At 36.9% G+C, this 24,642-nt stretch overlaps 1 protein-coding gene across 1 annotated transcript; it reads left to right on the top strand.

Moving 5' to 3' along the window:
- The first annotated feature begins 7,396 nt into the window (after positions 1-7,396).
- Positions 7,397-24,419, top strand: LOC142335894 (intermembrane lipid transfer protein VPS13D-like). The gene is made up of 2 exons (XM_075384246.1): positions 7,397-7,671; positions 12,516-24,419. The coding sequence occupies exons 1-2, from the start codon at positions 7,483-7,485 to the stop codon at positions 24,318-24,320; spliced, it is 11,994 nt and encodes a 3,997-aa protein (XP_075240361.1). The 5' UTR covers positions 7,397-7,482; the 3' UTR covers positions 24,321-24,419.
- Positions 24,420-24,642: the final 223 nt, after the last annotated feature.

The raw sequence follows: 24,642 nt of genomic DNA on the forward strand, positions 1-24,642 counted from the left end.
ATGTTTTTTTCGAGCTCTCAACTTAATAACCAAAAACCTGATAACAATTTGACATTCTTCCTTTTAGTTGACCTGATCACAGATGGAAACCAGTTAAAAGGAAGAATATGTCAAATTGTTATCAGGTTTTTGGTTATTAAGTTGAGAGCTCGAAAAAAAACACCCTCGTAAGCTTAAAGATATCGGCTGCTTACTCGCTAACGCTTTGATTGTAAGACCTTTACATAAAACAGCTCCAGGTCAATTTCTGGTAATATTTTTGTGCGTATCAGGCGGTCTACTAAGTCTAGGTCAACCAAGTCAAATGCAACCTAGAATAAGCTGGAGGTGGTAAGGTTTTGGAAGGGTTTTTAAAGCGTTCCATTATTTGAATGAATTGTCAACAGTTTTTAATGTAAAAACTTTCAGCTTGACGTTGGAAAACTTAACGGTTCAGAAAGAACGCTCAAGTAATTATACCAAATGCAAAGTAAATTGGGTTGTCAATTATTGTTGGTGTAGAAAAGCGATTTCCACAAACTCTGTGAGAGCACCAGTTGGCAATTTTTGGTTTGAGAACATGAGAAAATTAAAGCTTTGTCTATTTTCAAGTTTCGTCTTTTTTGTCAAGACGTTAGTTCCAGTTATTTTAATTTTGCGTCCAATATTCGCACAAACCAATTACAAGTATTTTTCAATGTTTACTTCACAATTCGAAAACAGCATGCAGTTTCTTCTATTCTTACCTGAATACTGATGTTTTTGAAAATATATTAACTCAAGCTAGTTGATTCTGGTGTATAGTAGTTTCATGTTTCAATCAATTTTGTATCAATTGGATTACAGAAATCGTGATTTTTTGTAATTCTGGTCGCAAGTCAGCAATTTTTTGTCAACTCAGTGAATTTTTAATAGAATGCAGTTTTCAAATGAACTGAGCATTGTATTTGGGTCAGTGCCCGCAGAAATTTTGAGATTTTATGTTCAAGTGCTGGTGCTGCCTCCGTTGAATCGATTACTATACCAAATGAATGCCCTAATTTGCTTACAAAATACTTCACGATGTTTTTGTTTTTGCTTTTCGAACAAAAGATAACATCGTAAAGAGCAACAAAGTATTTCAATTTTATCGTTTTCCTATTGTTTTCAAGTATATCAGGAGTATTTTAGTTGTTTAATTGAATTCAATTTCGTGCAAATTTGTTTGTGTAAGTGTTCAAAGAAAAAGAAAATAGATTGTTCTCCTGTTCCGTTTAGTTTTTGGGGTCTAAAATTTAAATTTCCCCTTCTCGTTTTATAGTACTTTTCTGTTCTGATTATATCGGATGCCAGTTAAACTGCTGAAAAAGTCGAAAATTTAAAGTGGTATTTGCTAGGAAGAAAAAGAACCCGTAAATTTTAAAAAATGTCAAATTTTTTAGAACTTTCAACTTCATAAAGAAATTGTTCTTTCATTTTTATATTTTTTTGCAGTTCTGTCAACTAAATTATTAAAAGTAATACTTTTTTAAGTGTTATAATACCAGTCCACCGTCTTTTCCTTTTTTCCTGTTTCCATCAAGTTTTAACAGCTCCCCCTTTTCAACCTGCGATTAAATTTGTATCTTTATGGAAATCAATAGTAGCCCCGGGGCTTCACCAAAAAGATTTTTTTTGGAAAGTTGCCTAAACAAGAGTGCGAATTTCACTGACGGAAAAATTTGGCCGTTTGTATATATATTCCCTCATTTTGAAAAAAAAAAATTTGGAATAATAACTTCATTTGGAGACCGGTATTTAAAAAATTTTCTTGTATATGCTTATATAAAAGAATTCCTTTGTTTTTACGCGCTCTGTTGTCCTATCCCGAGCTTTATATCGAACCAAGGAGGCTCGTTAATGTGCGTTGGCACATGATGTTCCGACCCGAGCTCATCTACATTTCTGAATTAATTGTCAACCAAATGAAGAGATAACAAAGATAGATGTTTGAGTTTAAAAAATGTTACAAAACCTAACTACTAATTGAATTACATATGGCATGCCTCATTACAGCGCTCACGAGATCTGCATTGAAATGACTACGAGAAAAAAAACAAACAACAAAATAAGCAAAAACAAAAATTTTACGGCAGAAACCCAATATCTAAATTTAAAAGCACCTATTAACAAAGTCAAAATGCCATCAGATGAAACCTTAGCTACACAATTTTAGTTTTTCCTAACTATACAGCAGACGGATGTTTTCCTTAATGAGACAATGTAACAAGTCGACAAAGAAGAAAAAATGAGGTTACAAATCAATCAACATATCTTAAACCAAATAATTTCAAAAGTCTAAAAAAATCTTTAGCTTATAACGATATAATTCTTCACAAATTTACTAAAAAGTTATTATGAAACCAATGGTTAGTCTTTGGTTTGACTAAGCCATAGGAACGGACTAAAGACACAGAAAATCTCAAAAAATTACGAACAATTTGCAAATGCACAAATTATTGAAGCCATCAAAATCATTAGCTATTATCTGAATATTGTATTTTTGTTTTTGTTTATACTATTTCAGCTAAAATTATACTGGACCAATAAATAAGATCATTTGGGCAACATTTGAAAATCATTGGGATCTGTTATTATCTGAATGTGCTAAAAGAAGAGAAAAAGAAACACAAATACACCACTCACAAAACTTTTATGAAAACGCATATTGTCAACCAAATCAATTACGACAAAATATCAGTAGACATGTTAATCTTTGAAATTCAAGGAATTGGATGAGACCTCTCAATGACAAGAATAAGTTACGAGTTGACGAAAAGAACAACAAAAACTGGAAAAATTTGAAAAATCTTGAAAATCTTTAATATCCTAAACTTTAAACTATTCTCTAAAAATTGACAACTTTGGGTAACATCATTCATTTAATCGTCAAGTACAAGTTTATGAGACCGGTCAGCATTTTGCGGCTACGTAACGAATAAAAAAGGCAAAAACAATAAATTCAAAAAATTAAGCGAGAAAACTGTCGAGGCCATTAGAGAATGAACTTTTCACTAAAATTTTTTCTATTGTCAATTAATTTTCAAATAGCAATGGGATTGTTTTTATTGTTACAAAATGACTTGAAAAATCAACTAGTATAAACAATTATATTAAAACCACGAAGATTTTGAGAAAACCCCTGTTATCATTCCATTAAATTCGAGGCAAAGCCTTTTGCACGCTAAGTTCTGCCTCAAAAAGCAATGGGAAAGCAATGATATCGTTAATTCACAGGTAATCGATAAGTCATCACAATAAGTCGTATGGCAACGAAAAATACATAAAACCCACGAAATTTTTGAGAAAACCCGTAGAATCAACGTCATAAAATTCAATTACTTTCAACGGAAGCCACTAAATACGCTAAATTGTGCCACGATGTGATGACAAGGATGTTTTTTATAATTCAAAAGTTATCAACAAGACATTACAACATGTCTTTGACTATGAAAACAACAACCAATACAGGCAAAATCCAACAATTCAGTAGAAAAGTGCGAGTAGAAAGTGTCGAAGCCATTTAAACCATAAGTTTTTCTCTAAAGCTCTTTCTGTGATACATTGAACCTTTTCTCTAAGCCAATGGGAACTATCAATATTAGGATAATGTAATAAGATTTCAAAAAGAACCAAAATTACGAAAAAAATATCCAAAAATTAAAAAAAAATTATGAAAACTCGTGCATGGAGGTCAAAAAACCAATAGTTAAAAGATAAAACCCGTAACTAGACAAATTTTTGTTGAAGTAGAAAAGAAAAGGGTTCTGTGATTACTGAGACTGATTTACAGTTCAAGAAAATAAGTTTAAGATTGATTATTGTTCAAAAAATTTTTCCCCAAAAAATTTTGAAGACTTAACAGCCATTAAATTCAATTGCTTTCAACGGAATTCAAAAAATACGCTCAGTTATGCCATGACGTGAGTACAACAATGTTTTTCACGCATAGGTAATCAATAAGACATCACAATAAGTCTTATGACTATGAAAATAACAACAAATATAGGCAAAAACCAAACATTCTGTAGAAAAGTGCGAGAAGAAAGTGTTCAAGCCATTTAAACAATAATTTTTTTCTCTGAAAACTCTCGATGATCCATTTGACGTCTTCGCTGAAACAATGGGGGCTATCAATGTTAGGAAAACTTGATAAGATTTCAAAAGGAAACAATAATACGAAATGTCCAAAAATTTTTTTAAAAAATTGAAATCTTGTGGCATTGAAGTCATATAACCAATAGTTAGAAGATAAAACCGCTAACGAGATTAATTTTGGTTGCAGTAGGAAGGAAGGGGATCCTTTCAATACTTAGACTGACTCACAGTTCACAAAAATAAGTTAATGATTGGTTAATATTAAAAAAATATTTGAAAATTCATTTTCAAAGTCTTAACAGCCATTAGCTGTCCACTCAAAGCACTAGATAGGTTAACTTAATGCTCGTTACGAAACCTATTGCAAGGAGTTAACGCCATAGAATTCTAAAAATTTGGTAAAACTTCTGAAAGAAAATCAAAATTTCATTTAAAATTATGAAAACTGAGATACGAATCCAAAAAAAACAAGAGGGATTCCTTGGAAACGACTTTTTTGTTCATTGGGATTCATTTGATTGTAAATGAGGTTTTCCATTAACGGAACCTCGATATGAAAAGTGACTAGTCTCTAGGTGACTTGAAAAAACAAAAAAAATGCAATTTTTTCTCAAAAAGAACGTACGTATGGTATGTTTTCCTAAATGGGAGCTATAGGATACCTGACCACAAAGGTGGGGGGGGGGGGGGGGCTGTAACGGGGAAAGGTCCAAAAGTTTTATACTGTTCTTTAGGTGAACGTGATTCTAGGGTACTCATTGAAAAGCAGAGGTATCCATGATTTTTTTAGGATCTATTCTCTACAGTATGTTTACAGTGATAGGACAGGCGGGGTATGGAATAGTCATTAATTTAATTGACCCATAAGCTGACGGCTATAATGGGGACAGACCATTTTTGGGATCGATTCTGTTTTGCCCCCCCCCCCCCCCCCCCACCTTAGTGGGCATAAATCTTTTATAACCCCCAGGCGCACGTGCTATTTTTTACAGAGTAACGTGCTATATAGCAACATACCAGTCAAAACCAGTAGAAAACAGTTAAAAAGCAATGCAAACCATCATTATGACTTTAAAAAACAGAATTTCAAATTAGCTGCATTTTTGTGATGGTTTTCAGTTATCTTACTGTTCCTTTCTGATATTGGATCTTTTCCGTTTGCCCCCCCAGTACGTTTTGCTCCCCCAATTACCGAGCACGTGCCATTACTTAGTAAATCATTATGTAAAAATATGGCACGTGCTTCTGGAGGTGCAAATAATATGCCCCACTAAGCTGGGGGCAGAAAAGATCCGAAAAATTGAAAATGAAAAAAGTAAAGTGAGAAAGTGAAATCGATATATTGATGAGGAGATTAAGATCAATTGAGCTCAATTAAGCTCTGTTTAAAGCTCAGTTATGAAAATTGTCATTTGAATAAAGCGGGATATAAGTTTGGTGGACTAAACCTATATCACCAATAGAAAGTTTGCTGTATTTTTTGAGACGGCAGGTGCTTCTCCAGTTCTGGAGTCAACTTTCTTTGTGGTATGTGACGTAATGTGACAATGGAATAATAATTTTGTCCTCCTAGACCCTTCGAAACCGAGTGTGAACAGGGGCACTTCAAAAAATTTCTTGAAAACTTTGGAAAAGGGACTTTTTCCAGTCATGATGTGAAAATAGTACTCAATTTTGTTGGAAAAGGCTTTCAACTAGCAATTCGCAACTTTTGAATAAGTAGATAAAAAATTTATATCATACTGCTCAATGTTTTTTGTGTACGAATGGTTGAAAAATTTAACTAAGAGTTCGGACAGGTAAACAAGATAAATTCTCTAGTTCTCAGTTTCCGTTAGAAATATCTCCTACATTTCTTTTGTCAATTAATGTTACACCAAATGTAATCGCTAGTCCAAAGAGCTATACTTAACAGTCTCTTGCTTTAAATCAACGATTATTTGAGATTATTATCCATTTTCAACTTTGTCTGTTATGTAAAAAAATTATGGAACCGCAATGAAAAGTTGACAATCCATATTTTTTAAATTAAATTCTATTGCCAAAAGACATTGATTTTTGGAAATTTGCCATCCAAGACAAGATATGATTACGTATTAATGCTCTGGAACGAATTTTAAGCAATTATTGTCAACGTGTTTTTTTGTATGCAAAGTTTTTGCCTGACGGTTTGGACTTTTCCTGTGACGTTTATGCCTTTGAATATTTGCGTGATCTAAGTTCTCAATGACAGTTTTGAGCAGCTGAGCTCAAGTGACGGTAGTTTACTACTAAAAATCAACTAAAAGTGCGCCGAAATTGGTGTCACTTGTTCACTTCAAGTCTAAATAGTGGTTTATAGTAGCCTCTAATACATCATTTGAAGTCCCTTTGTGAATATCTTAGTCTCACCTGCTCGAAGCTACCCCCCAATCAAGCAGGCTGCAATGAAAGAATGCTACCACTATCGTTCGAGGGCAATTCTTATGACGTTAGTCTGTTATTTTTTTAGTTCAAAAGAAATAGAAATAGACAAAATTAGATTCAATATTTTATTTAAACTGTTGTTTTAAGCGTTCTGGTTTTTAAAAAAAAAGATGCGAGGGGAGTAAAAGCTTAAACAAGATTCACATAATTTCTCGCTAAGTATCATTTCAGATACGTTAGCAGCCCATGATATTACAGCTAAAACACATTTTCGCAAAAAAAATATTTTTAAAGAGAAACGGTTCATTTGAATTGATTATTGTTCAGTTAAATTTAAAAATTAAAAAGATTCTCAACTTTTTTGTTCAATTTGAAACTATCCTTAATATCCCAATTGGAAGCTTTTGCAGTGATAGATCCATCCCTTTTCTCTGTAACATAACAAGGATATTGTTTGACAAGTACTTTTGGTAAAAAATTTTTACATTTATCATTGCTATGGAAGAGCTACCGAATTTACGTTTTGGTTAAGAACTTTTTTTAGTAACTTTTTGATAGCAAATTTGAAATGGCAGTTATTCGATGTCAGTTAGCGTGAGAAAAAACACTCACGTAATAAATGTCAGGTCGTGAAATTTTTCTCGACAAAAAAATTAAGCTTCACGCCTAATTTTTTCGTCGAGAAACCAAAAATCGAAAGTTTGATTCAATTTTTCAAAAGTTTCTCAATGATAGAAATTTTTCTCGTATGCCACTCGTGTATGTCTCCGCTGAGGAGCAGGATAGGTCAAAATTGACAACAAAAATGTGAAATAAAAAGCTCGTATTTAATCCGTGAAATTGATTTCGTTTAAATTTAAACTGTAGAAGATTGTTACATTTGAGTTAAAAGTGATCTTTTGAATTTCAGTTAGTAGGATGTTGTTGATGAGGCGGTATCAGCAGCAGAACTAGTAGTATTAGGAGTCTTAGTCGGTAGTGATGTTGGAGAGCCTTGTGGCCAAGGTCATCAACAGGTATGTGGGGAGGTACTTCGAAAACATCAATGCCCACCAATTGTCTCTGGGTCTGTTGCAAGGCAGTGTCGAATTGGGAGACCTGCCTCTGAAACCAAGTGCATTCAATGAGCTGGATCTACCTGTCAGGGTCATTGCCGGACAAGTTTCTAAGGTATGCTTTAGTTATATTACTTGTTCTCTAAAAATGGCTCCACATTTTACAGTCTAAGTTCATGGAAGAAAATTACAATACTATAATGTTATGTCGTGAAATGAAATATTGCGCAGAAAAACCTTATTATAGTTAAAAATGTATCTGAATTGTGTGGTGTGATATTTTAAAAGTCAGTTCTTTTGAGCTGTTTGGGATATTGAGCTTTTGAGCAACTGTGAATATTGACATTTCAAAACCCCCAAAGACTTTATAATAATTTTTTCCTTGAATTTTCTTTTGACATATCCAAATTTCTTTGCAGCTGATTTCCGGAAGTTTAACAGCTATGCCTCAAGTTGCGTAGCAATCGCTGATTGTATTAATTCGATGTGCACTTTTCAAAGCATTACTGTTCTAAAAAGGGCAAAAAATGGCGGGGTGGACAGTCATTGAGGTTTAAAGAGGTTTTATGTATTTTAGTTTTCCAGGTTTTCTGTGTTCTTTTTGTGATTCGGCATTTCCTAAGAAAGTATTATGTACTATATTAGTGTTACTATGGATTCTAATTTCTTGAGGGATTAAAATTTTCTCAGGCGTAGTGCGAGGTTGAAGCGAACAGACGTGATAGAGCATTTCGATATAGGTAATTGAGACGCGATCCAGTTTTTTCAAGAGTTTTGGAAAATTTAGAAATCGAATCACAAATGCCGAATCACAAAAAGAACACAGAAAACCTGGAAAACTAAAATACACAAAACCTCTTTAAACCTCAATTACTGTCCAAAATTAGAATCCATAGTAACACTAAAATAGTACATAATACTTTCTTAGGAAATGCCGAATCACAAAAATAACACAGAAAACCTGGAAAACTAAAATACATAAAACCTCTTTAAACCTCAATTACTGTCCAGTGGACAGTAATTGAGGTTTAAAGAGGTTTTATGTATTTTAGTTTTCCAGGTTTTCTGTGTTCTTTTTGTGATTCGGCATTTCCTAAGAAAGTATTATGTACTATTTTAGTGTTACTATGGATTCTAATTTTGGACAGTAATTGAGGTTTAAAGAGGTTTTATGTATTTTAGTTTTCCAGGTTTTCTGTGTTCTTTTTGTGATTCGGCATTTCCTAAGAAAGTATTATGTACTATTTTAGTGTTACTATGGATTCTAATTTCTTGAGGGATTAAAATTTTCTCAGGCGTAGTGCGAGGTTGAAGCGAACAGACGTGATAGAGCATTTCGATATAGGTAATTGAGACGCGATCCAGAGTTTTGGAAAATTTAGAAATGCGAGGTCCACTGATTTTGCTGTTACTAGGCAGACAAAAATCAAATTTGTCTCCAGCAGATTTTAAAGTTTTTGGTCCCTGGTAAATTATCGTTTTTTATCATATTTTTAATAGTCGCCGTCAGACTCTTAACGGGTATTTTAGGCGCTCTTTTTATTCCGCTTTACCTTTTTGATCACGTTTTTTGTTTGACACAAGTCACGATTTTCACTGTTTCAACGGAATGGATTTTAATTCTTTCACGCATTAAATCACGCAATGTAGTGAATACGGTCATTGTCAGAAGAGCAAAATCAAAAGAAACGGGATTAACCGATAAATCCCGGTCATTAAGTCATAAGGCATTAGGTTATCAAAGTTCATTAGAGCGATTGCTAGCTGACATGAGTGCTAAGTTTAATAGCCTTCAGTTAAGAAACTGAATTAAGTATAATTTCTGAATTAAGTATAATTAAGTAAAATCTAACTGAAATTACACACAGAATAGAACACTTTTTGAAACGTGGGAATAATTTTGTCCATTTTTCTTTTTCTGTTTCAATCCTGATTTACATCAAGCGCGTCAACGGCGGCGATTTTCCGGCAATCTGTTGGCTATGTTTTTGTGTGAGCATTACAATGTTAGACGTTAGACTGTCATCATTTTTCTTGTTCGACATAATTTCGAGTTAAACTTGTAGAGTCATCAAAAAGTTTGAAACCAATGCTTTTTATAGTTTGATAACCGCAAAGAAATATTTGAGGCTGTTTTTTCTCTTTTACTCCTTTTTACTCTTTTGGGGCTTTTACAAATCAGTGAATTCGAATTGTATTAGGGCGCTCTCATAAGATCTCGTCACGCATCTTTGGTCTTTGGAGTCAATCAACAGCCAAATTCGAGTTTTTTTATAGTTACGCCGCAGAAAGAGTGAAAAAGCGAGTAGTTTTTTTTTGTGATTTGTTTTTATTTTTTAAAATTACGGTGAGAACACAATTTGATTTTTCGAAAGGCTTTGATAAGGAAAAGTTGACGTCTGTTTTTCACCTTTTTGCTATCTGATTTTATATTGATTCCTGTAAACAGGTTTTCGATGTTCTTTTTTTGAATTCGCAGTTATTGGTTTTGATTACCTAATGAGTTTTGTCAGGTTTCCTTGGTCTGATATTAGTATTTATAAACGTCAGCTATTTTAAAGATTTTGAAACCACTTGTATTCGAAAGTATACGTGAGGTTTTTCGTCTTTGGCCGCCTTTTTGAAGTCAATGAAAAACTGATTTTGAGTGATGACTTTTCAAATAAAGAGTCTTTCGTTTTTTGAAACTATTTTGTTCATATGCTTTTCATTCGTTTTTCTTTATTTGTTACGATGTTCTCAAGGTGCTTAGTTACAAATTCTTGCGTCTCTGTTCTTTTTGTCTCAGGTGATTCTCATAAAGTTTATGCTATGGTTCTAATGGTTAAGTACACTAGCTTTGTTACAGTTTTCAATATATAGCTACGTCTTTTCATAACATTAATGCTATTTTTTCCAAAATTTTAGCGATGTTTTGAGTTATGCTCTCAATTTATTTCGAACTTTGTTTGTGTTCATGATTGCTGCTGTATGTTAGGAAAACTTAGTTTTAACTTTTGTTCAACGGGTGGTTATCGATTTTGATGTCTCGGATACCACTAGTTCGCTGAAATGAATTTCTCCCTATTAGATTTACGTTTCCGTTTTTTAAAGGCCTGTAGCTGTTTTGTTTTATGTATAGTCCTCAGTTCTAATTTCTCTCGAACGAAGTTATTATGTATAGTCCTCAGTTTTAATTGCTCTCGAACGCATTTATTATAAACGTGTGTGTCTTTTTATGCAAAATTTTTGCATGGCTTTTGTTGTAGAATATTCCTTGACTTGAGTGACTTTTTCACGCTTCACTTCTTCATAGAGTGATTTCAATTGCTCTCATTCCGAAATAAAGGTTGTTGCTAATATACTGAACGGCAGAAATATGCTAGCAGCCCCTATTTCCACGAATTAAAAATTCAATTTTTGAGGCAATATTACTCCAACTTAAAACCACATTATGAAAAAAATCCCAATGTAAAGTTGATGAACTTCGTCCAAGTTTCACTATAAAAAGAAAGTTATCACAAGATCTGATCTATTTTCAGGTTTGTCCAATTATGGCTAAGTTAGCACGTGTGTTAAACATTGAAGAGAGAAAAACTCTGAATAAATTGTGATCTTGTGATAACTTGGAATGTGAACTGTAAAACTTGGATGAAGTTCATCAAACTTATATTGGGATTTCTGGTAAGTGAACGTTGCGTTTTATCTGAATTTCGTCGGAAGGCGAGAAGACTAATGAAGGACATCAATGGTGTGAAAAATGTCTTTAATAATGTGATTTTAAATTGGAGTAATATTGCCTCAAAAATTGTAAAACTAGGGGCGCTAACTAACTTTTGCCGTTCTCTATATAAATCTATTGTTAGCGGTTGACTATCAAAGCTGTCAGAGCTTAATGGTTAAGATCGCTGACTGCTATCCTTGAGGTCAGAATTTTTGCACCCATCAAAAATTCTAAGCTATACCCCTAAATTAAATCCCCGACCAATTCATCGTTAGTCTGTTTATGTTTGTATTTCCATTTCTCTTCTGTTATAAGCCTAACATTTTACTCTTCAGTTCATTCGGTTCTTTGAATTGTAATTCAGGTTGGTCCTGTTATGTTCTATAATTGACCGTGTCTGTCAATTTGTGTTGCGACCATTTGATAATGCCTCAAGACGGGAAAATTTTTTTGCTCAGCACTCAGTAACTGATTTTGTATGCTGCGACGGTTTTTGATACTCTCTGTTTATGATTTTTGAGTTTAATCGTGTGATCAGTTTTCATCATACATAGCTTGCCTCGCTTAAACAATCTCTTCTCTTATCGAGTTTAATTTGAGAACATGAACTCTCTTTGAGGGTTAATCCAGGTCTCTTTTGATTGATATACCATGGTGTTTGAAATTTTGTCTGAAAATAGGCATATGGTTGATAGAGTTTCATTTTTTATGCGCAGCGTTGCGCGTCGTTTATCTTTGTTATAATGGTCATTTTAACTTGGAGTCTCAGCAGTCTGTTTTGTGGCTGTACGCCGCTACAATGCCGGGAATGTTTCATTTTATTTGTTTTTGTCTGGGTTATCTGATGGCCTTTATTCTGATGGTCAGGAACTACTTTTTTTGTTTTCAGTTTTTTGGTTTGTGTGGCTACCTAGCAGCTCAGGGTTATTTTTGAAGGTTGATAATTTAAATTTTACACACTTTTTTATTGCTCTTGAACGAAATTCATAGCAATTATTGTAAACGTGTTGATCTTTTTTATGCAAATTTTTCGCTCGACCGTTTTTGAGCTTTTCTTCTAGAACATTCTTTGACTTCGCAAGTGACTTTTTCAAGCTTTTGTTCTTCATTTTTGAGTGATATCACTCCGAAGTAAAGCTTGTTCTTTGTTATCTTTAGTCTGGCAGCACCTCTAAGCAATTCATTTCGCCGCTATTTTCGGACAACCGACCGACTATGTTAAAGAATAGATGCTTAATAGGTGAAATGCGTTTTAGTTCAAAGTCCACGTGCCTATAACCCAATTGAAATCATCCCCGTGGAATGTCAGCATCGATGGCCTGTACGCCATACTGGGACCTAAAGACTCCAGCAGAAACCAGGGAACTCTGAACGTCAACCAACTATTCAATAAACAGAAAGCCTTAGACGAAATCGAAAAGAACTTCAAAGATTCTCTTAGCAACAGTACCAATCCAGACGCAGCTGCCTACTGGTTCTCATCAATAGTTGCAAACATTGTGAACAATTTGCAAGTCACTGTTTCTAATATCCATATAAGGTATGAAGATTTCAACCATCAAGAGAACCGGAACTTTGCCTTCGGAGTAGTCTTGGAAAAGCTGGAAATAAGGAGTACAGACAGTAATTGGGAACCAGCGTTTGTAATGTCCACTAAAGGCGTCCATAAAATTGGTCATATTTCGTCTCTGAGTGTCTATTTGGACCATGATTGTTCACATTATTCCCAATTTAACGATCCAGACCTGCTTGTCTATTTTAACGACGTATCAACCAGTGAAATCGGAACCAGTGCGAAGTTGCTGAACATCCTGCAAAGTGACGCTAAGTATTTCAGAAACCTCTCCGACCTTCCCTTAAAATCAAAAACAAAGCCGAGAATATCCGTTGAGTTAACGATCAACGAGGTTCCAATTGAAATCTCCGAGTTGCAAGTCAGATCGATTTTGTTCATGATCAACGAAATAGAAAGGTACGAACGAAGTAAGTTTTTCAAGAAAGAATTGCCGAATGTTCCAATCATCGGCAACGCTAAATTGTGGTGGCATTATGCGTACAAGTGTAACGTAAGACTTCTAAGTCTGCCGGTTTCGGTGGAGAAAACGATACAGAACATTCGAGGAATCGTGAGTTATGTTAGCTTGTACGAAAAAACACTTCGAGGAAAGTTTCTGACCAATGAAGAAAAGCAACAAAAAGCGGAATTCGAGATAGATCGAGATTTTGACATCGTTGTCAAGTTACGAGGAATCGCGTTCGGAAGAGTCGCCAAGGAAGCTGATCCGAAACCGATTGCCGATTCTCAAAGCAGTTCTTCAACTGGCAGCGATAAAAACCAGAAACAAAGTTGGTATGATTGGTGGTATGGTACTAGTGTTGCAGATAAACAAACTGAACCTGATAAGTTGCCCAGTGTTGCAATTCCAGAAACTGTTGAGGGTGGAACAGTCAATGAAGAAGAATTTTTCGGGTTAATTTCCGACGCGGCAGCCGATTGCAGCTTGCGAATGGTTGACTACCTGTACTCGAAAATCACAATTTCATTAAAATCAGGATCACTTACTGTCAAACATGACAACCCAAAAATGGAAAACAAAGAAATTCTACAAATCAAGTTTACAGAATTGACATGGGATAGCAAAAATTACCCAAGATTGAATGGTGCAAAATATTCCTTAAGTCTGCTAGACTTGAAGGTCTGGAACAAAACCCTGGACTTGAATTGTCCCCTAGTTTGCAAGCGGGAAGTTCCGGAGAAGTATCGCAAAGGCTTTCAAAGTTTAGTAAGTCCAGCCCTGTCGCCTGAAAATAGTTTTATTGCTTCGAAACCCGATGAGTCGACTATTTCTACACCAAATTTATTTCACTACAGTTACGAAAGACATATGTATAGGCCAGGAGCCTTTGAACACAAGTACGTTCTGGAAACCCAGCCCATTGATCTGGTCTATGATCAGACAATTGTCAAAATGGCATCGAAATTGTCCAAACTGCAGTTTGAGTATTCAAGTGTTTCGAGGCTTGAAAAAGAGGTCTATCAAAGGTATGCTCAGATCAAAAAACAGACAAATTCTAATGTCAAAGGCGCCCTGGCGGTTCTTTTAGAGGGCTCAAGTTTGAAAACTCAAGACCGTTTCAGCGTTCTTGTCAACGTCTCTGCTCCTATGATTTACTTGTACCAGGATATAACATGCAGAGATTCCCAAATAGTTGGAGTTGATTTAGGAAAAATTACGTTTTACAACGAAAAAGGAAAACAGGACGCCATAAAGGACTCAATAGATGGGGCTACTTTTAGAAGTCAAGAAGGTCAGGATAAAATAACCTCTGTGGCGATCTTAGATACTTCTGATGAAGATGATTTCTTAACACCTCCAAGTTCGCCGCCGACTGAACAAATTTCGCCCGCGGAACCCGCTTTAGATGTTACCCAAATCGTCGTTTCAAGCAAATCCCAAAATGATGACATTGTTGGCAAAGTCCCCAATTTTTACAAGCGTTACTGTCTGATTCTTTCAGATATGCAGGTTTTCGCAGGTCGACGGAACGAAAACTGGAGTGAAACTTACTTGAAAGGTCAGTCAAGTTTAAGTTTGCTGGAAAGGTTCTCAGTGAATCTTTCTCTTGATCGATGCATAGCGGTTGCAAGTTCGATCTCAGATGCAAACGTAATTGTTCAAGGAACCATGACAGACGTCCGTTTAAGATTCAGTCAAGAAAAGTTGGTCTGTCTTTATAACTGTCTCGCCCAACTGGGCAAGAAACCAAACAGAACCAAAAAGTATTCGGAACACAGTGACAAATCAGAAGTTAATATTAGCACTGATGATTTTGCGCACAAGGAAGACATACCATCAAGTAAAAATGTTACTGAAAACAAACTTCAGCTTTTGTGTCAATTTTCTGTTTCGCTGATTTCAGTAGCATTGCATTCGGACGAAAAATCTTTAGCCGAATTTCAAGTTTATTCCTCTTCGCTGTCACTCAAAAAGTACGTCAATCATTGCGTAACATCTTGCAATATCAGAGATGCGGTTTTGGTTGATGCTATTCAGTGTTATGGACCAGACTTCGACCTTCTTCTGGCTTCGAGACATGAAATTCTGGAAGATACTAAAGCAACAAAGTTTGGAAACCAATTCGCAGAACCAATGAACGACGATGTCGATTCTGCCATGAAACGAGTTTCACTTTTTGAAGAGTTGGAAACGAGCAATAAAGGTTTGATACAAATTAACGTGACCAAATTTTCCAGAAGCCATTCTAGTAATAAAACTGGGAATTCGTCTTTTAACTGCAGCTGCAAGTTCAGCAAAGTTGAAGCAATAGCAAATCAGAAGACTATATTTGAGCTTGTAAAATTTTGTGACAAAATATTGAGTGCTATAAATGTCGGTCCAGATCTGAAAGAAAGCAAATCAGAATTGAAAGATCGCCTCGAAGCAGTATCGAAAAGTCAAAGTTTCAATTTGGAATTTGACATTGTGTCTGATGAGTTCATATTAGTTTTTATTCTAATTGACCAGAATAATTCCGAAGTCGCGAGCAAGTTTGCATCCCTATCGCTTGGAAAGCTTTCAGGTCGAATCGAAAAGTTCGACAATAATGACTTGATTCTTAAAGCCGCGATGGGGACTGTAGTTTTGAACAAACTCGACACGCCGGTTAGTTCTCAAAACAGTTGTTCAAATTCGAAAAATTTGCCGGCATTCCGGTTTTACATGGCTGATATGCATACGTGCGAAAGTGGTGTTCCGGCGGTATCAATTGAATATACATACAGAAATGGGTACTCACATGGGGTTGAAAAAAGCGTTACTGCGTACAACTCTAGCTTGATCCCAGAAAACGAATGCTCTTTACAACTCAATATTCTGGGAGCATTTTGCCTATTTGACGCAAACTTTTTCAGCTCACTGAAGCAATGCGCCGATGAATTTAAAACATATTTGGGAAAAATTCAGTCAAGTTTGGTATCCATCGCGAAAACTATCGCAAGCTCGAGTCAAAGCGACGAAGAGTTAGATTTGACTGTTTTCATCGAAAGTCCTGTTATTATTTTGCAAGACGCAGCGTTTGAAAACGAAGTTTTAATATGTCATTTGGGAGCGCTATATTCGCGGTCTGATCTGGAAAATTTCGACGTCAGTTTGACAAACTTCAAACTGGAGCTGAAAGGCCTTTCTGAAACCAGTCCTGTTGATTTTGAAAAACAAATTTCGAGTGAGCGATATATCAGTATGGTATCGGAATCAACGACGTTACTTCAAATTGCTAACGAAATATCGATAACAGCAAACACTACAATTTCGACAACAGAACCGATTTTGCTGAATTTGCTGGTCGAAAATGTTGCAATTTTGTCTTTGACCAAACATGTTTACAAGTTCGCCAAAACTATTTTGGAATGCTGTAGGAGTAACAACTTTATTGTCAGTCGAGACGAAGATAAAACGTCAAGAAATTCATCAGCCAGCAAACTTGCGAGGCAGGCTTCCTCGCTATTTTTCCCAAACTCAAAGAAATACGAGGAAAATTCCATGTGGGACGGCATGGAAACATCAAACGATTCGGAATCTGTCCAGGAGTTGAGTTTGAACAACAAAGACTTCAAAGCCTCCGTCACTGCGAACTGCGTCAAATTCGTTTTGCTTGATTATCAGCAAACGGAAATAAATTGCTGTCATTTTGAGGAATTGAGTGTTCAGTTAGAAATTGCGGATTCGGAAACGAAAGTAAGTCTCAATCATTCGGGAATTACGATAACCGATTTATTTTCCAACCAAGTTCAAAACCGGTCTGAAGTTTACAATGAAAAGATTTTTGAGTTTAAGCCGTGGACCGGGTCTGTCAATTTAGCAACGGTTGTTTTCAAAGAAGGTTTTGACCCTAAAATTGCTCTCAATTTTGGTGATATTCGCTTAAAGTTGAATTTGCAAACCTGGGTGCATATTTTCGATTTCTTCAGTTTCGGAACTAAGGCACATCCTTCATTGCTTGGGAAAACAACATCAAAGGAGCTTAAGTCAGTCGAGCAGGAAACCCAAAAACCTCGAAAGAAGTTTGACTTGGAAGCAAAGTTTTCAAAGTTGGAACTAATTTTGGCTAAGCCGACTTACAATATTGCCATGGTTGTTGTGAAAGACACAACTATTTTGCTCAATGTAAGTTCTGAAGCCTTTTGCTTTGATTTGACTCTTGCCAATTTTACTATCATAGACCAAACGCCCTGGTCCAAAATTTATCCCCAAAAGCTCTCAACTGGCGATGATTCTCAACCAATTTTGGTTAGGTTGAAGAAGTTTTCATGTCCGGACCCCGACCTTGACAGACCGTGCGATATCGAATTTAGTCTCCAAACAGGAAAAATTGTGTACGTTCATACTGCCAGAATGCTTGCCGAGATAAACAATTTTTTCCAGTATCTTTCCAAAATGTTGCTAATGTACCAGTTTATGAATGCAAATCGAACCGGTCAGGAGTATTCGGCTCTAAAACACGGAGCTCGAATTCAATTTGAAGTTCTGTTACCAGAAGTTGAACTAGTTTTGCCATATGCTTATGATTCTCAAAATATTTTTTTAGCCAGTTTGAAAAGGTTAACTGTTCATAATTCGTTCAGCCTTTTAGATGAACAGTTAAACGAAGCAGACAAAGCGACAGTCGGTCCAAATAACGATAACTTTTGTCTGGGCGATAAACTCTCAATAAAAATTACAAGTGTCGATATAATAACCGCATTTTTTGATAAAGATAGCAAAAATAAGTCGACCAAATACGAAAAGAATCATAGTTTGCTGGACGAACCCTTCGAGTTAGCGATTGATGTTATTCGAAATTTAGACGGGGATAATTCTCGATTAATTCCAGATCTATCTATAAATTGTTGTGTGCAGTCAATTTTGGTCAGTTTACGCGACGATGATATAAGGTTGTTCAAAGGGCTTTTGAAGTACAATTTCGGTGAAAATACAAGTGATCTTTCATGGCCATCGGATGCAATATACATTCAAAGCCAACAACATCAGCAGCAAAAACAATCGCCTCTTTCTGAAAACACGACAGTTTGGCGAAAACTGAACTTAAACATAACGCTTAATGATACCACGTTCAAAGCCTTGTGCCCTAAAAGTAAAACTGCTTTTGCGCAATTATCGTTCCATGATTCGAAGCTCCATCTCTTGACTTTTTCCGACCAATCACTGAAGTTTGAGTTTGGTTCATCTTCATTCCTATTGGAGGATATTAGGTGCACGGGTGACTTTCCGACCAATCAGAAACCGATGAGTTTCACCCACATTTTAAAACCCTCAGAAACTCAATCTAAAAGTGTTCCGCAATTACAGATCAACTTTTCGGCCAATAGGGTAAACAAAGTGTTTTCATGCATTCTCTCAGGCGTTGAAGTCTTGTGTAACTTAGAATGGTTGTTAATGTTCCAAAACTTTTTGCTCTCAAATCCGACTTCGGTGCCGCAAACCATTCCAGTTGAAAAATGCGAATTCTTTTCAACTAGTCGAATTTTTTCCTCAAATTTTGCCCCAAGGCAAGTTTTCGGCGGATTGGGTGGATCTGTTTTAGGCCACCAGGTGAGCAATCCGTTTCTGAAAGCAGCGAAAGCTCCGAGCAAGCTTGAAGTTGCCCAATCAGCGAACAAAGTGAAATCTGACGAACTTAAAGTTACTCTGAACGAAACAAAGATTGTTTTATTAGAAGACGTAACCGAGTTAGAAAGTCCGGCAATTGTAGTTGGATGTTCAGCATTTCTAAGTTTCTCGCCAAAATCTTCAGATGAAGTTGCAAATCTTAGTATCAGAGAGATCGAGTTGATATCATGCATATATCATGCGGTGAAACATACAAAATTGTCGATTATCGAACCCTTGAAAGTTGACGTTGAAGTTCGGTGTCTGGAATCGGGACTAGCATCTGTAACCAGTTTCTCGAATCATAAAAGTTGTCACATGGAATTGAACGTGAGTCCAATCATAACCAGGCTTTCGTACCAAGACTTGGTTCTGCTTTTGTCAATGTTAGAATCCTACAAAACTACGTTCTCTGTCGCATCAGATTTGTACAACGAGCAAATTTCAGTTGATGTTGAGAAATTGTCCTTTCTGATAGAAATGGGTTACTCAAAAGAGCAGTGCGAAAGTGCTCTGAAAAGATTTGACGGCGATCCGAACAAAGCATCAATGTGGCTTGTTGAAGGCAGTTTGGAACAAAGCTCTGATGACGAAAAGATCTCAATTGATTCGAAAGACGTGAACAGTCAAAACATGTCTGTGAAAATTATCACGGTCGACTTTAGTTTGGAATCAGTCTCGCTGTATTTGATAGACGATACAAAAAGCGCCGATTTGCCCTTATTGCATGTCAAAATTGATTCTTGCTCTGCAGATTTGAATGTGAAGAAATCGGAGTGGAACCTGCAAACAAAGGTCTTCGTGAACAGTTTCAATGCCTGCCTTTCGGGCTGGGAGTCTCTGATCGAGCAGTGGGCTTTTAGAGCTAACTGCAAACTAAAAGGTGTAACATCTCCGAAGCGAGTATTAATTGTAGAATCGGACAAAGTCTTAGACCTAAATGTAACCCCTTCGACATTTGAATTAATCAACAATTTGAACAAAATTTTGCAATGCGGCTTTTCGAGGTGTCGAAATACACTAAAAGGGAGGCCTTCTTTTTCGCCCTATATCATAGAAAATAAACTTGGTCTGCCGATTTCATTTGCAGCTTGTGAGCGGACGCTTCCTTTCAAAAGAAATGACCGCTTCTCAGAGTTAAAGTGGAAAAATTTAGCCACGGATAGTTCCATGCAGTTTGACTTCGCGGGAAAATCGGACAAACGAAACGTCACGTTGAAACCCCATGTCGAAAAGTTGTTGCATTTGCAGGTTGGTGGTTATTCAAACATAAGTCCTCTCCCAGTTAACGAAGTCGGAACGTATCTAAGAACTACCCTATCTGTAAACCCTGAAATCGAGGTGCAAGAAAGAATTCTAGTTCACGTCGGGTTTTCTAAGGTGTTATCAAAGCGAGTGATAACGGTAACTTCTGGTCTAGAAGTTGAGAACCTTCTGGGAGTTAGTGTAAGAGTTCGCTTCGAATCCCAGGGAGGAAAAATTTCTCCGAGGCACGATTACAAAGTGGCGTCGGGCGAAACCTTTAATGTACCTTTAGATCTGATATACTTGGATATGTTTGTCAAACCAGAGATTCCGGAATCAATGATGTTCCCAAGAAGGGCGATCGAGTGGGATTCAGTTAAAAGTCCTGGGACAACTTCAAATTTTGAAGTCACGTGTCCGTTAGTTGACAACCGAGTTTTCCGATACAATGCTTGTATCCATTCGCGAGCCTTGATGAGGAATCCTGCTAACATTGAAGTTGCGCAACCTAGCCATTCGATCAAGATCTGCCCTGTTTTAGTCATTCAGAATTTGCTGCCAGTACCGTTCTCGCTCGACGTTGCTAACGATAAGGATGGCATGATTCCAGTTACAATTGAGTTGGATCAGAAGTCGACGAAAAATGTACATGTCCTCGACTTTTCAGAAACGCTGAAGTTCCACGTAAGAGTTGAAGGATTTCGTCATCACCATCCTTTGGTTATAAACAGTGAAGCTGTTGGTAATGGTGTATCATTGCTCGTCAAACTATTTGATCTGAACGATCGACCTCTGAGCTTAGAAGCGAGAATCTTGTCAACAATGAGCGGAGGACTGAAAATTGATATATATGCTGCCTATTGGCTTGTGAACAAAACCGGACTTCCGTTGGTCTTCAAACAAGTCGAGTGCGATTGGGAAATTCCAGGTCAAACTGAGGAAAACGAGGTAGCAACTTGCAGTATCCCAATTATGATGTCATTTGCAGCCGGAAGTTTGAGATCGTTAGCTGTCCGAAGCGGTAATAAACCGAATGTTTCATCTTGGCGGCCTCCAGTTAGGTGGTCATCGGATAAAATTTACTGCGATTATTTCAAACCGGGCCATGGGTCAGTGACTGTGGATTTCTCATCCTATGAAACAAGAAGTTACCTTTCAACGGGCGAGGTATCAAAGACCTACTCGTTTTCATATGAAGTTTTTGAAGGTAAAGACGATCATGCAAACACAAATTTCATTGTCGTAAAACCGACATTTATGCTGTTCAATTATACCAACACTGAACTGTATGTTAAACAAGCGGGGACTTCAGACCGAGGAGTGCCCGATTACTATCACGTCCTGAATGGAAGTTGTACCAGTTTTCAGTGGAATGCAGACGAGTTGTCCGGACTGTTAACAGTCAGACTTGCGAAGAAAGATTCCATCTGGTGCGGTGGGTTCTGTATCTCCGGATCCTCGTCAATTGATATCTACCTACGGACAAAAGACAGAAACGAGCCGAACGTAATTGTGCATGTTGATGTCGTGGAAAAGAATTCCCAGCATTTAGTCTATTTCAGAAACAATTTCCTACCCCCTCAGTATGTTATCCAAAATGACTCCCAAATTGAAGTGCAATTCCATCAATCTGAATGTCCGCCTGATCGAGTTGTGGACTACACTACGTTAGTGCCTCCTAAGTCTTCGTTGCCTTTTTGTCTGGATCTTTCAATGCATCATGCTCGCATTAAGTGCAATGTTCATCAAAGCTACTCAGCTCTGATTGACCTTGATGATGAGAAAGAATCGGTTTCCATGACTTACGAAACGTTCAATATTTTTGGAATCATTCCTGTGAAATCGACAGAAACCAGGACCGCAGTAGTCCAAACACAGACGTTGTCTCTCTCTAATGAAACTTTGGTTCTAGACGTGGCGTCTACTAGCCAGGTTGTTCTGCAACGTCGATCGGTTTCTAGAAATGAGCAAATTTGGAGATTGATGCCGAATGGAATGATACGAAATGAAGGTCGATCGCGAAGTTTTGACATAGACCATGTAATTGACGGTGTTGTGTATAAGGGAAGCTTGGTTTTAGATGTTGCAACTCAAAGGCGAACACTTTCGTCAATGTCTGACAGAAGCCAGAACACAATTTCTTCGTCGGAAACAATCTATGTACTCTGTATTAGACAAGCTGAAAAAGGGCGAAGCAGCCAAAAATGGAGAATCGATTCTGAAGGTCGCCTTGTCAACGAATACTATGGAAAGGCCTTATGTCCGCAGCAACTCAGCGTCAACTCAATAATCGTGTTGCAGAACCTTAACACTCAGAGCAATAACAGCACATTCAAATTACATCAATTCCAATTAAAACCTGGATCTGGAAAGTTGATCACAAGTATGAAATTCCAAGGTCCAACTAGAGTTTTGGTAATCGAAGACGCAGAAGCGAAATCCTTGGGAAAAATTGCATCAACTCACAGAAAAATGAGCGCGAAGCAGAGTACATTTGCAAAATTCAAATTGCTTCTAAGCGAAGGAGTTTCAGTATCTTTAATGAATAACACGCCTGAAGAATTAATCTACGTTTCCTTAAAGAACATTTACACAACTTACTGCGCTCCGAGCTTTCACTCTAACGCAAAGTTCAAACTGAAAGCGTCTTTTCTTCAAGTTGACAATCAGTTGGTTAACTCGTTAAGAACTCACAACGTTGTGTTTAGACCTCTATTTGACCCAGAAGCGTCCAAAAATAAAGATCCAGCTATTTTTCTTAGTCTGAGCTGCGAGTACGAACCCGACACAGATTATGAAAATTGTAAGATTGTTCACAAGTTTCACCTCAATATTGGGCAATCAAATATTTTGATTGTGGAACGGTTATTATTGAAACTAGTTCAGTTTTCAGAGCAAGCTTTAGGACCCGAGAACGAAGTGAAGCTATGGAACCCTAATGATATAATTGACTCGTCGACCCCAGCTCCTGCTCAGGTGAAGCTATTCCTCCAAGAATTCCACATTAGCAAATTTTCATTTTACGTAACAGCTCAAACTAGTCGTAACATTAGCAACGAATTACAAATGGTTAAATCCAAGTACAAACTTGTGCTCATTTCATTTGACGGAGCAAAATTAGCATTCAGACCTTTTTACTGTCACGACATAATGCTTTCTACAGACATGTTCTTTCAAGATCTGATTCGAACTTACAAAATTGCACTGCAAAAACAAGCTTTGCACGTTTTGGGTCACGTTGACTTCCTTGGTAACCCGATTGGGCTTCTAAAAGACGTGAACAGTGGAGTTAGACAAATTGATAATTCGGCCGACTCGGTTTCAAACTTCGCCCGATTCGTAACTAACAGCGTCTCAAATAGTACGAGTAAAATTGCCGAGTCGTTATCAGACGGAATTGGGTCTTGGTTCTTTGATGAAGAGGACCAAGAACAGCGTGAACTGTTTAGGGAAACTTATTCCAAAGGGGTCTCTAGTAACATGTGCGGAGGTGTTCTGGGTCTGGTCAAAGGAGTTACAGACGGAATCAAAGGAATCGCGACCCAACCCTACAAAGGGTTCCGTGACGGGGGTGTTACAGGTGGTATAGTAGGGGTGATGAGAGGTGTTACGGGAGCAATTGCGAAACCCTCAATCGGGGTGCTTGATTTCGCCTATTTCACTGCCAACGCTATGAAGTACACAACTTCAACTGAGAGTGAAAAGATAGAACGTTTCAGAATTCCAAGATGCTGCACGTATTCCAAATTAGTTACTGCTTACGACAGTTCGATGGCAAGGAATCAAGAGTTTTTGTATCAATTGAACAATTTCGACCTCAGTGAGAAACTAATCGCCCTTGAAATGGTGCTCATTGACCCGGATGCCATGAAGCGAATGTTGATAACAAATAGTAGAATAGTCCTTATTCAGAATTCATCGCCTGAAGAAAATAACATCGAGTTTCAATTGAAAGTTGAAAACCTTATAGGGTGCTCTGTTATGAGACGACAGGGGACGGAGGAATGCATTTTAACTATCGAAAGTCAACTAACAAATGATCCACTGCTTTTTGAAAAAGAAAGAACTCAACGCGTAGACTGTGAAGACTTTGAAGTTGCAACCCGTTTAGAGTTGCTGATAGATTACGCTATTTGTAAATACAAGAAGGACAGCTATACTTTCAAATAATAATAATTTGGGAATTAAATACAAAGATTTATATTTTGAGATATTTTGCTAACTTTTTGTTGTACACCAGACGCCTTTCAAATACACATTATTATTTTGCATTATTTTTGGTAGCTCATGAGGTTTAGTATGTAAATTGCGATTGCAGCATTGTAAAATTGTCAAACAGACAAACTCTCTTGAGGTACTCCCTCAATGGGTGGTGATGGTTTTCGTCATCACAATTCTTCAAATTTTTTATGAAGCTAGAGATCAATTGTTAAAAGTGAATGGCAGCACTTTCTATGATTCTCCAGTCCTCAAGTTGTTCTCCCATTCGCCG

This window comes from Convolutriloba macropyga, chromosome 3, assembly GCF_964194025.1.
Source record: "Convolutriloba macropyga chromosome 3, txConMacr16.3, whole genome shotgun sequence".
NCBI classification, from domain to species: Eukaryota; Metazoa; Xenacoelomorpha; order Acoela; family Convolutidae; genus Convolutriloba; species Convolutriloba macropyga.

Excerpts from the sequence above, each read along its gene's own strand:
- LOC142335894 (XM_075384246.1), top strand. The coding sequence starts at position 7,483 with ATGTTGGAGAGCCTTGTGGCCAAGGTCATCAACAGGTATGTGGGGAGG. Across the intron at positions 7,672-12,515 it reads TTGCCGGACAAGTTTCTAAG|TTCAAAGTCCACGTGCCTAT; the intron begins GTATGCTTTAGT and ends AATGCGTTTTAG.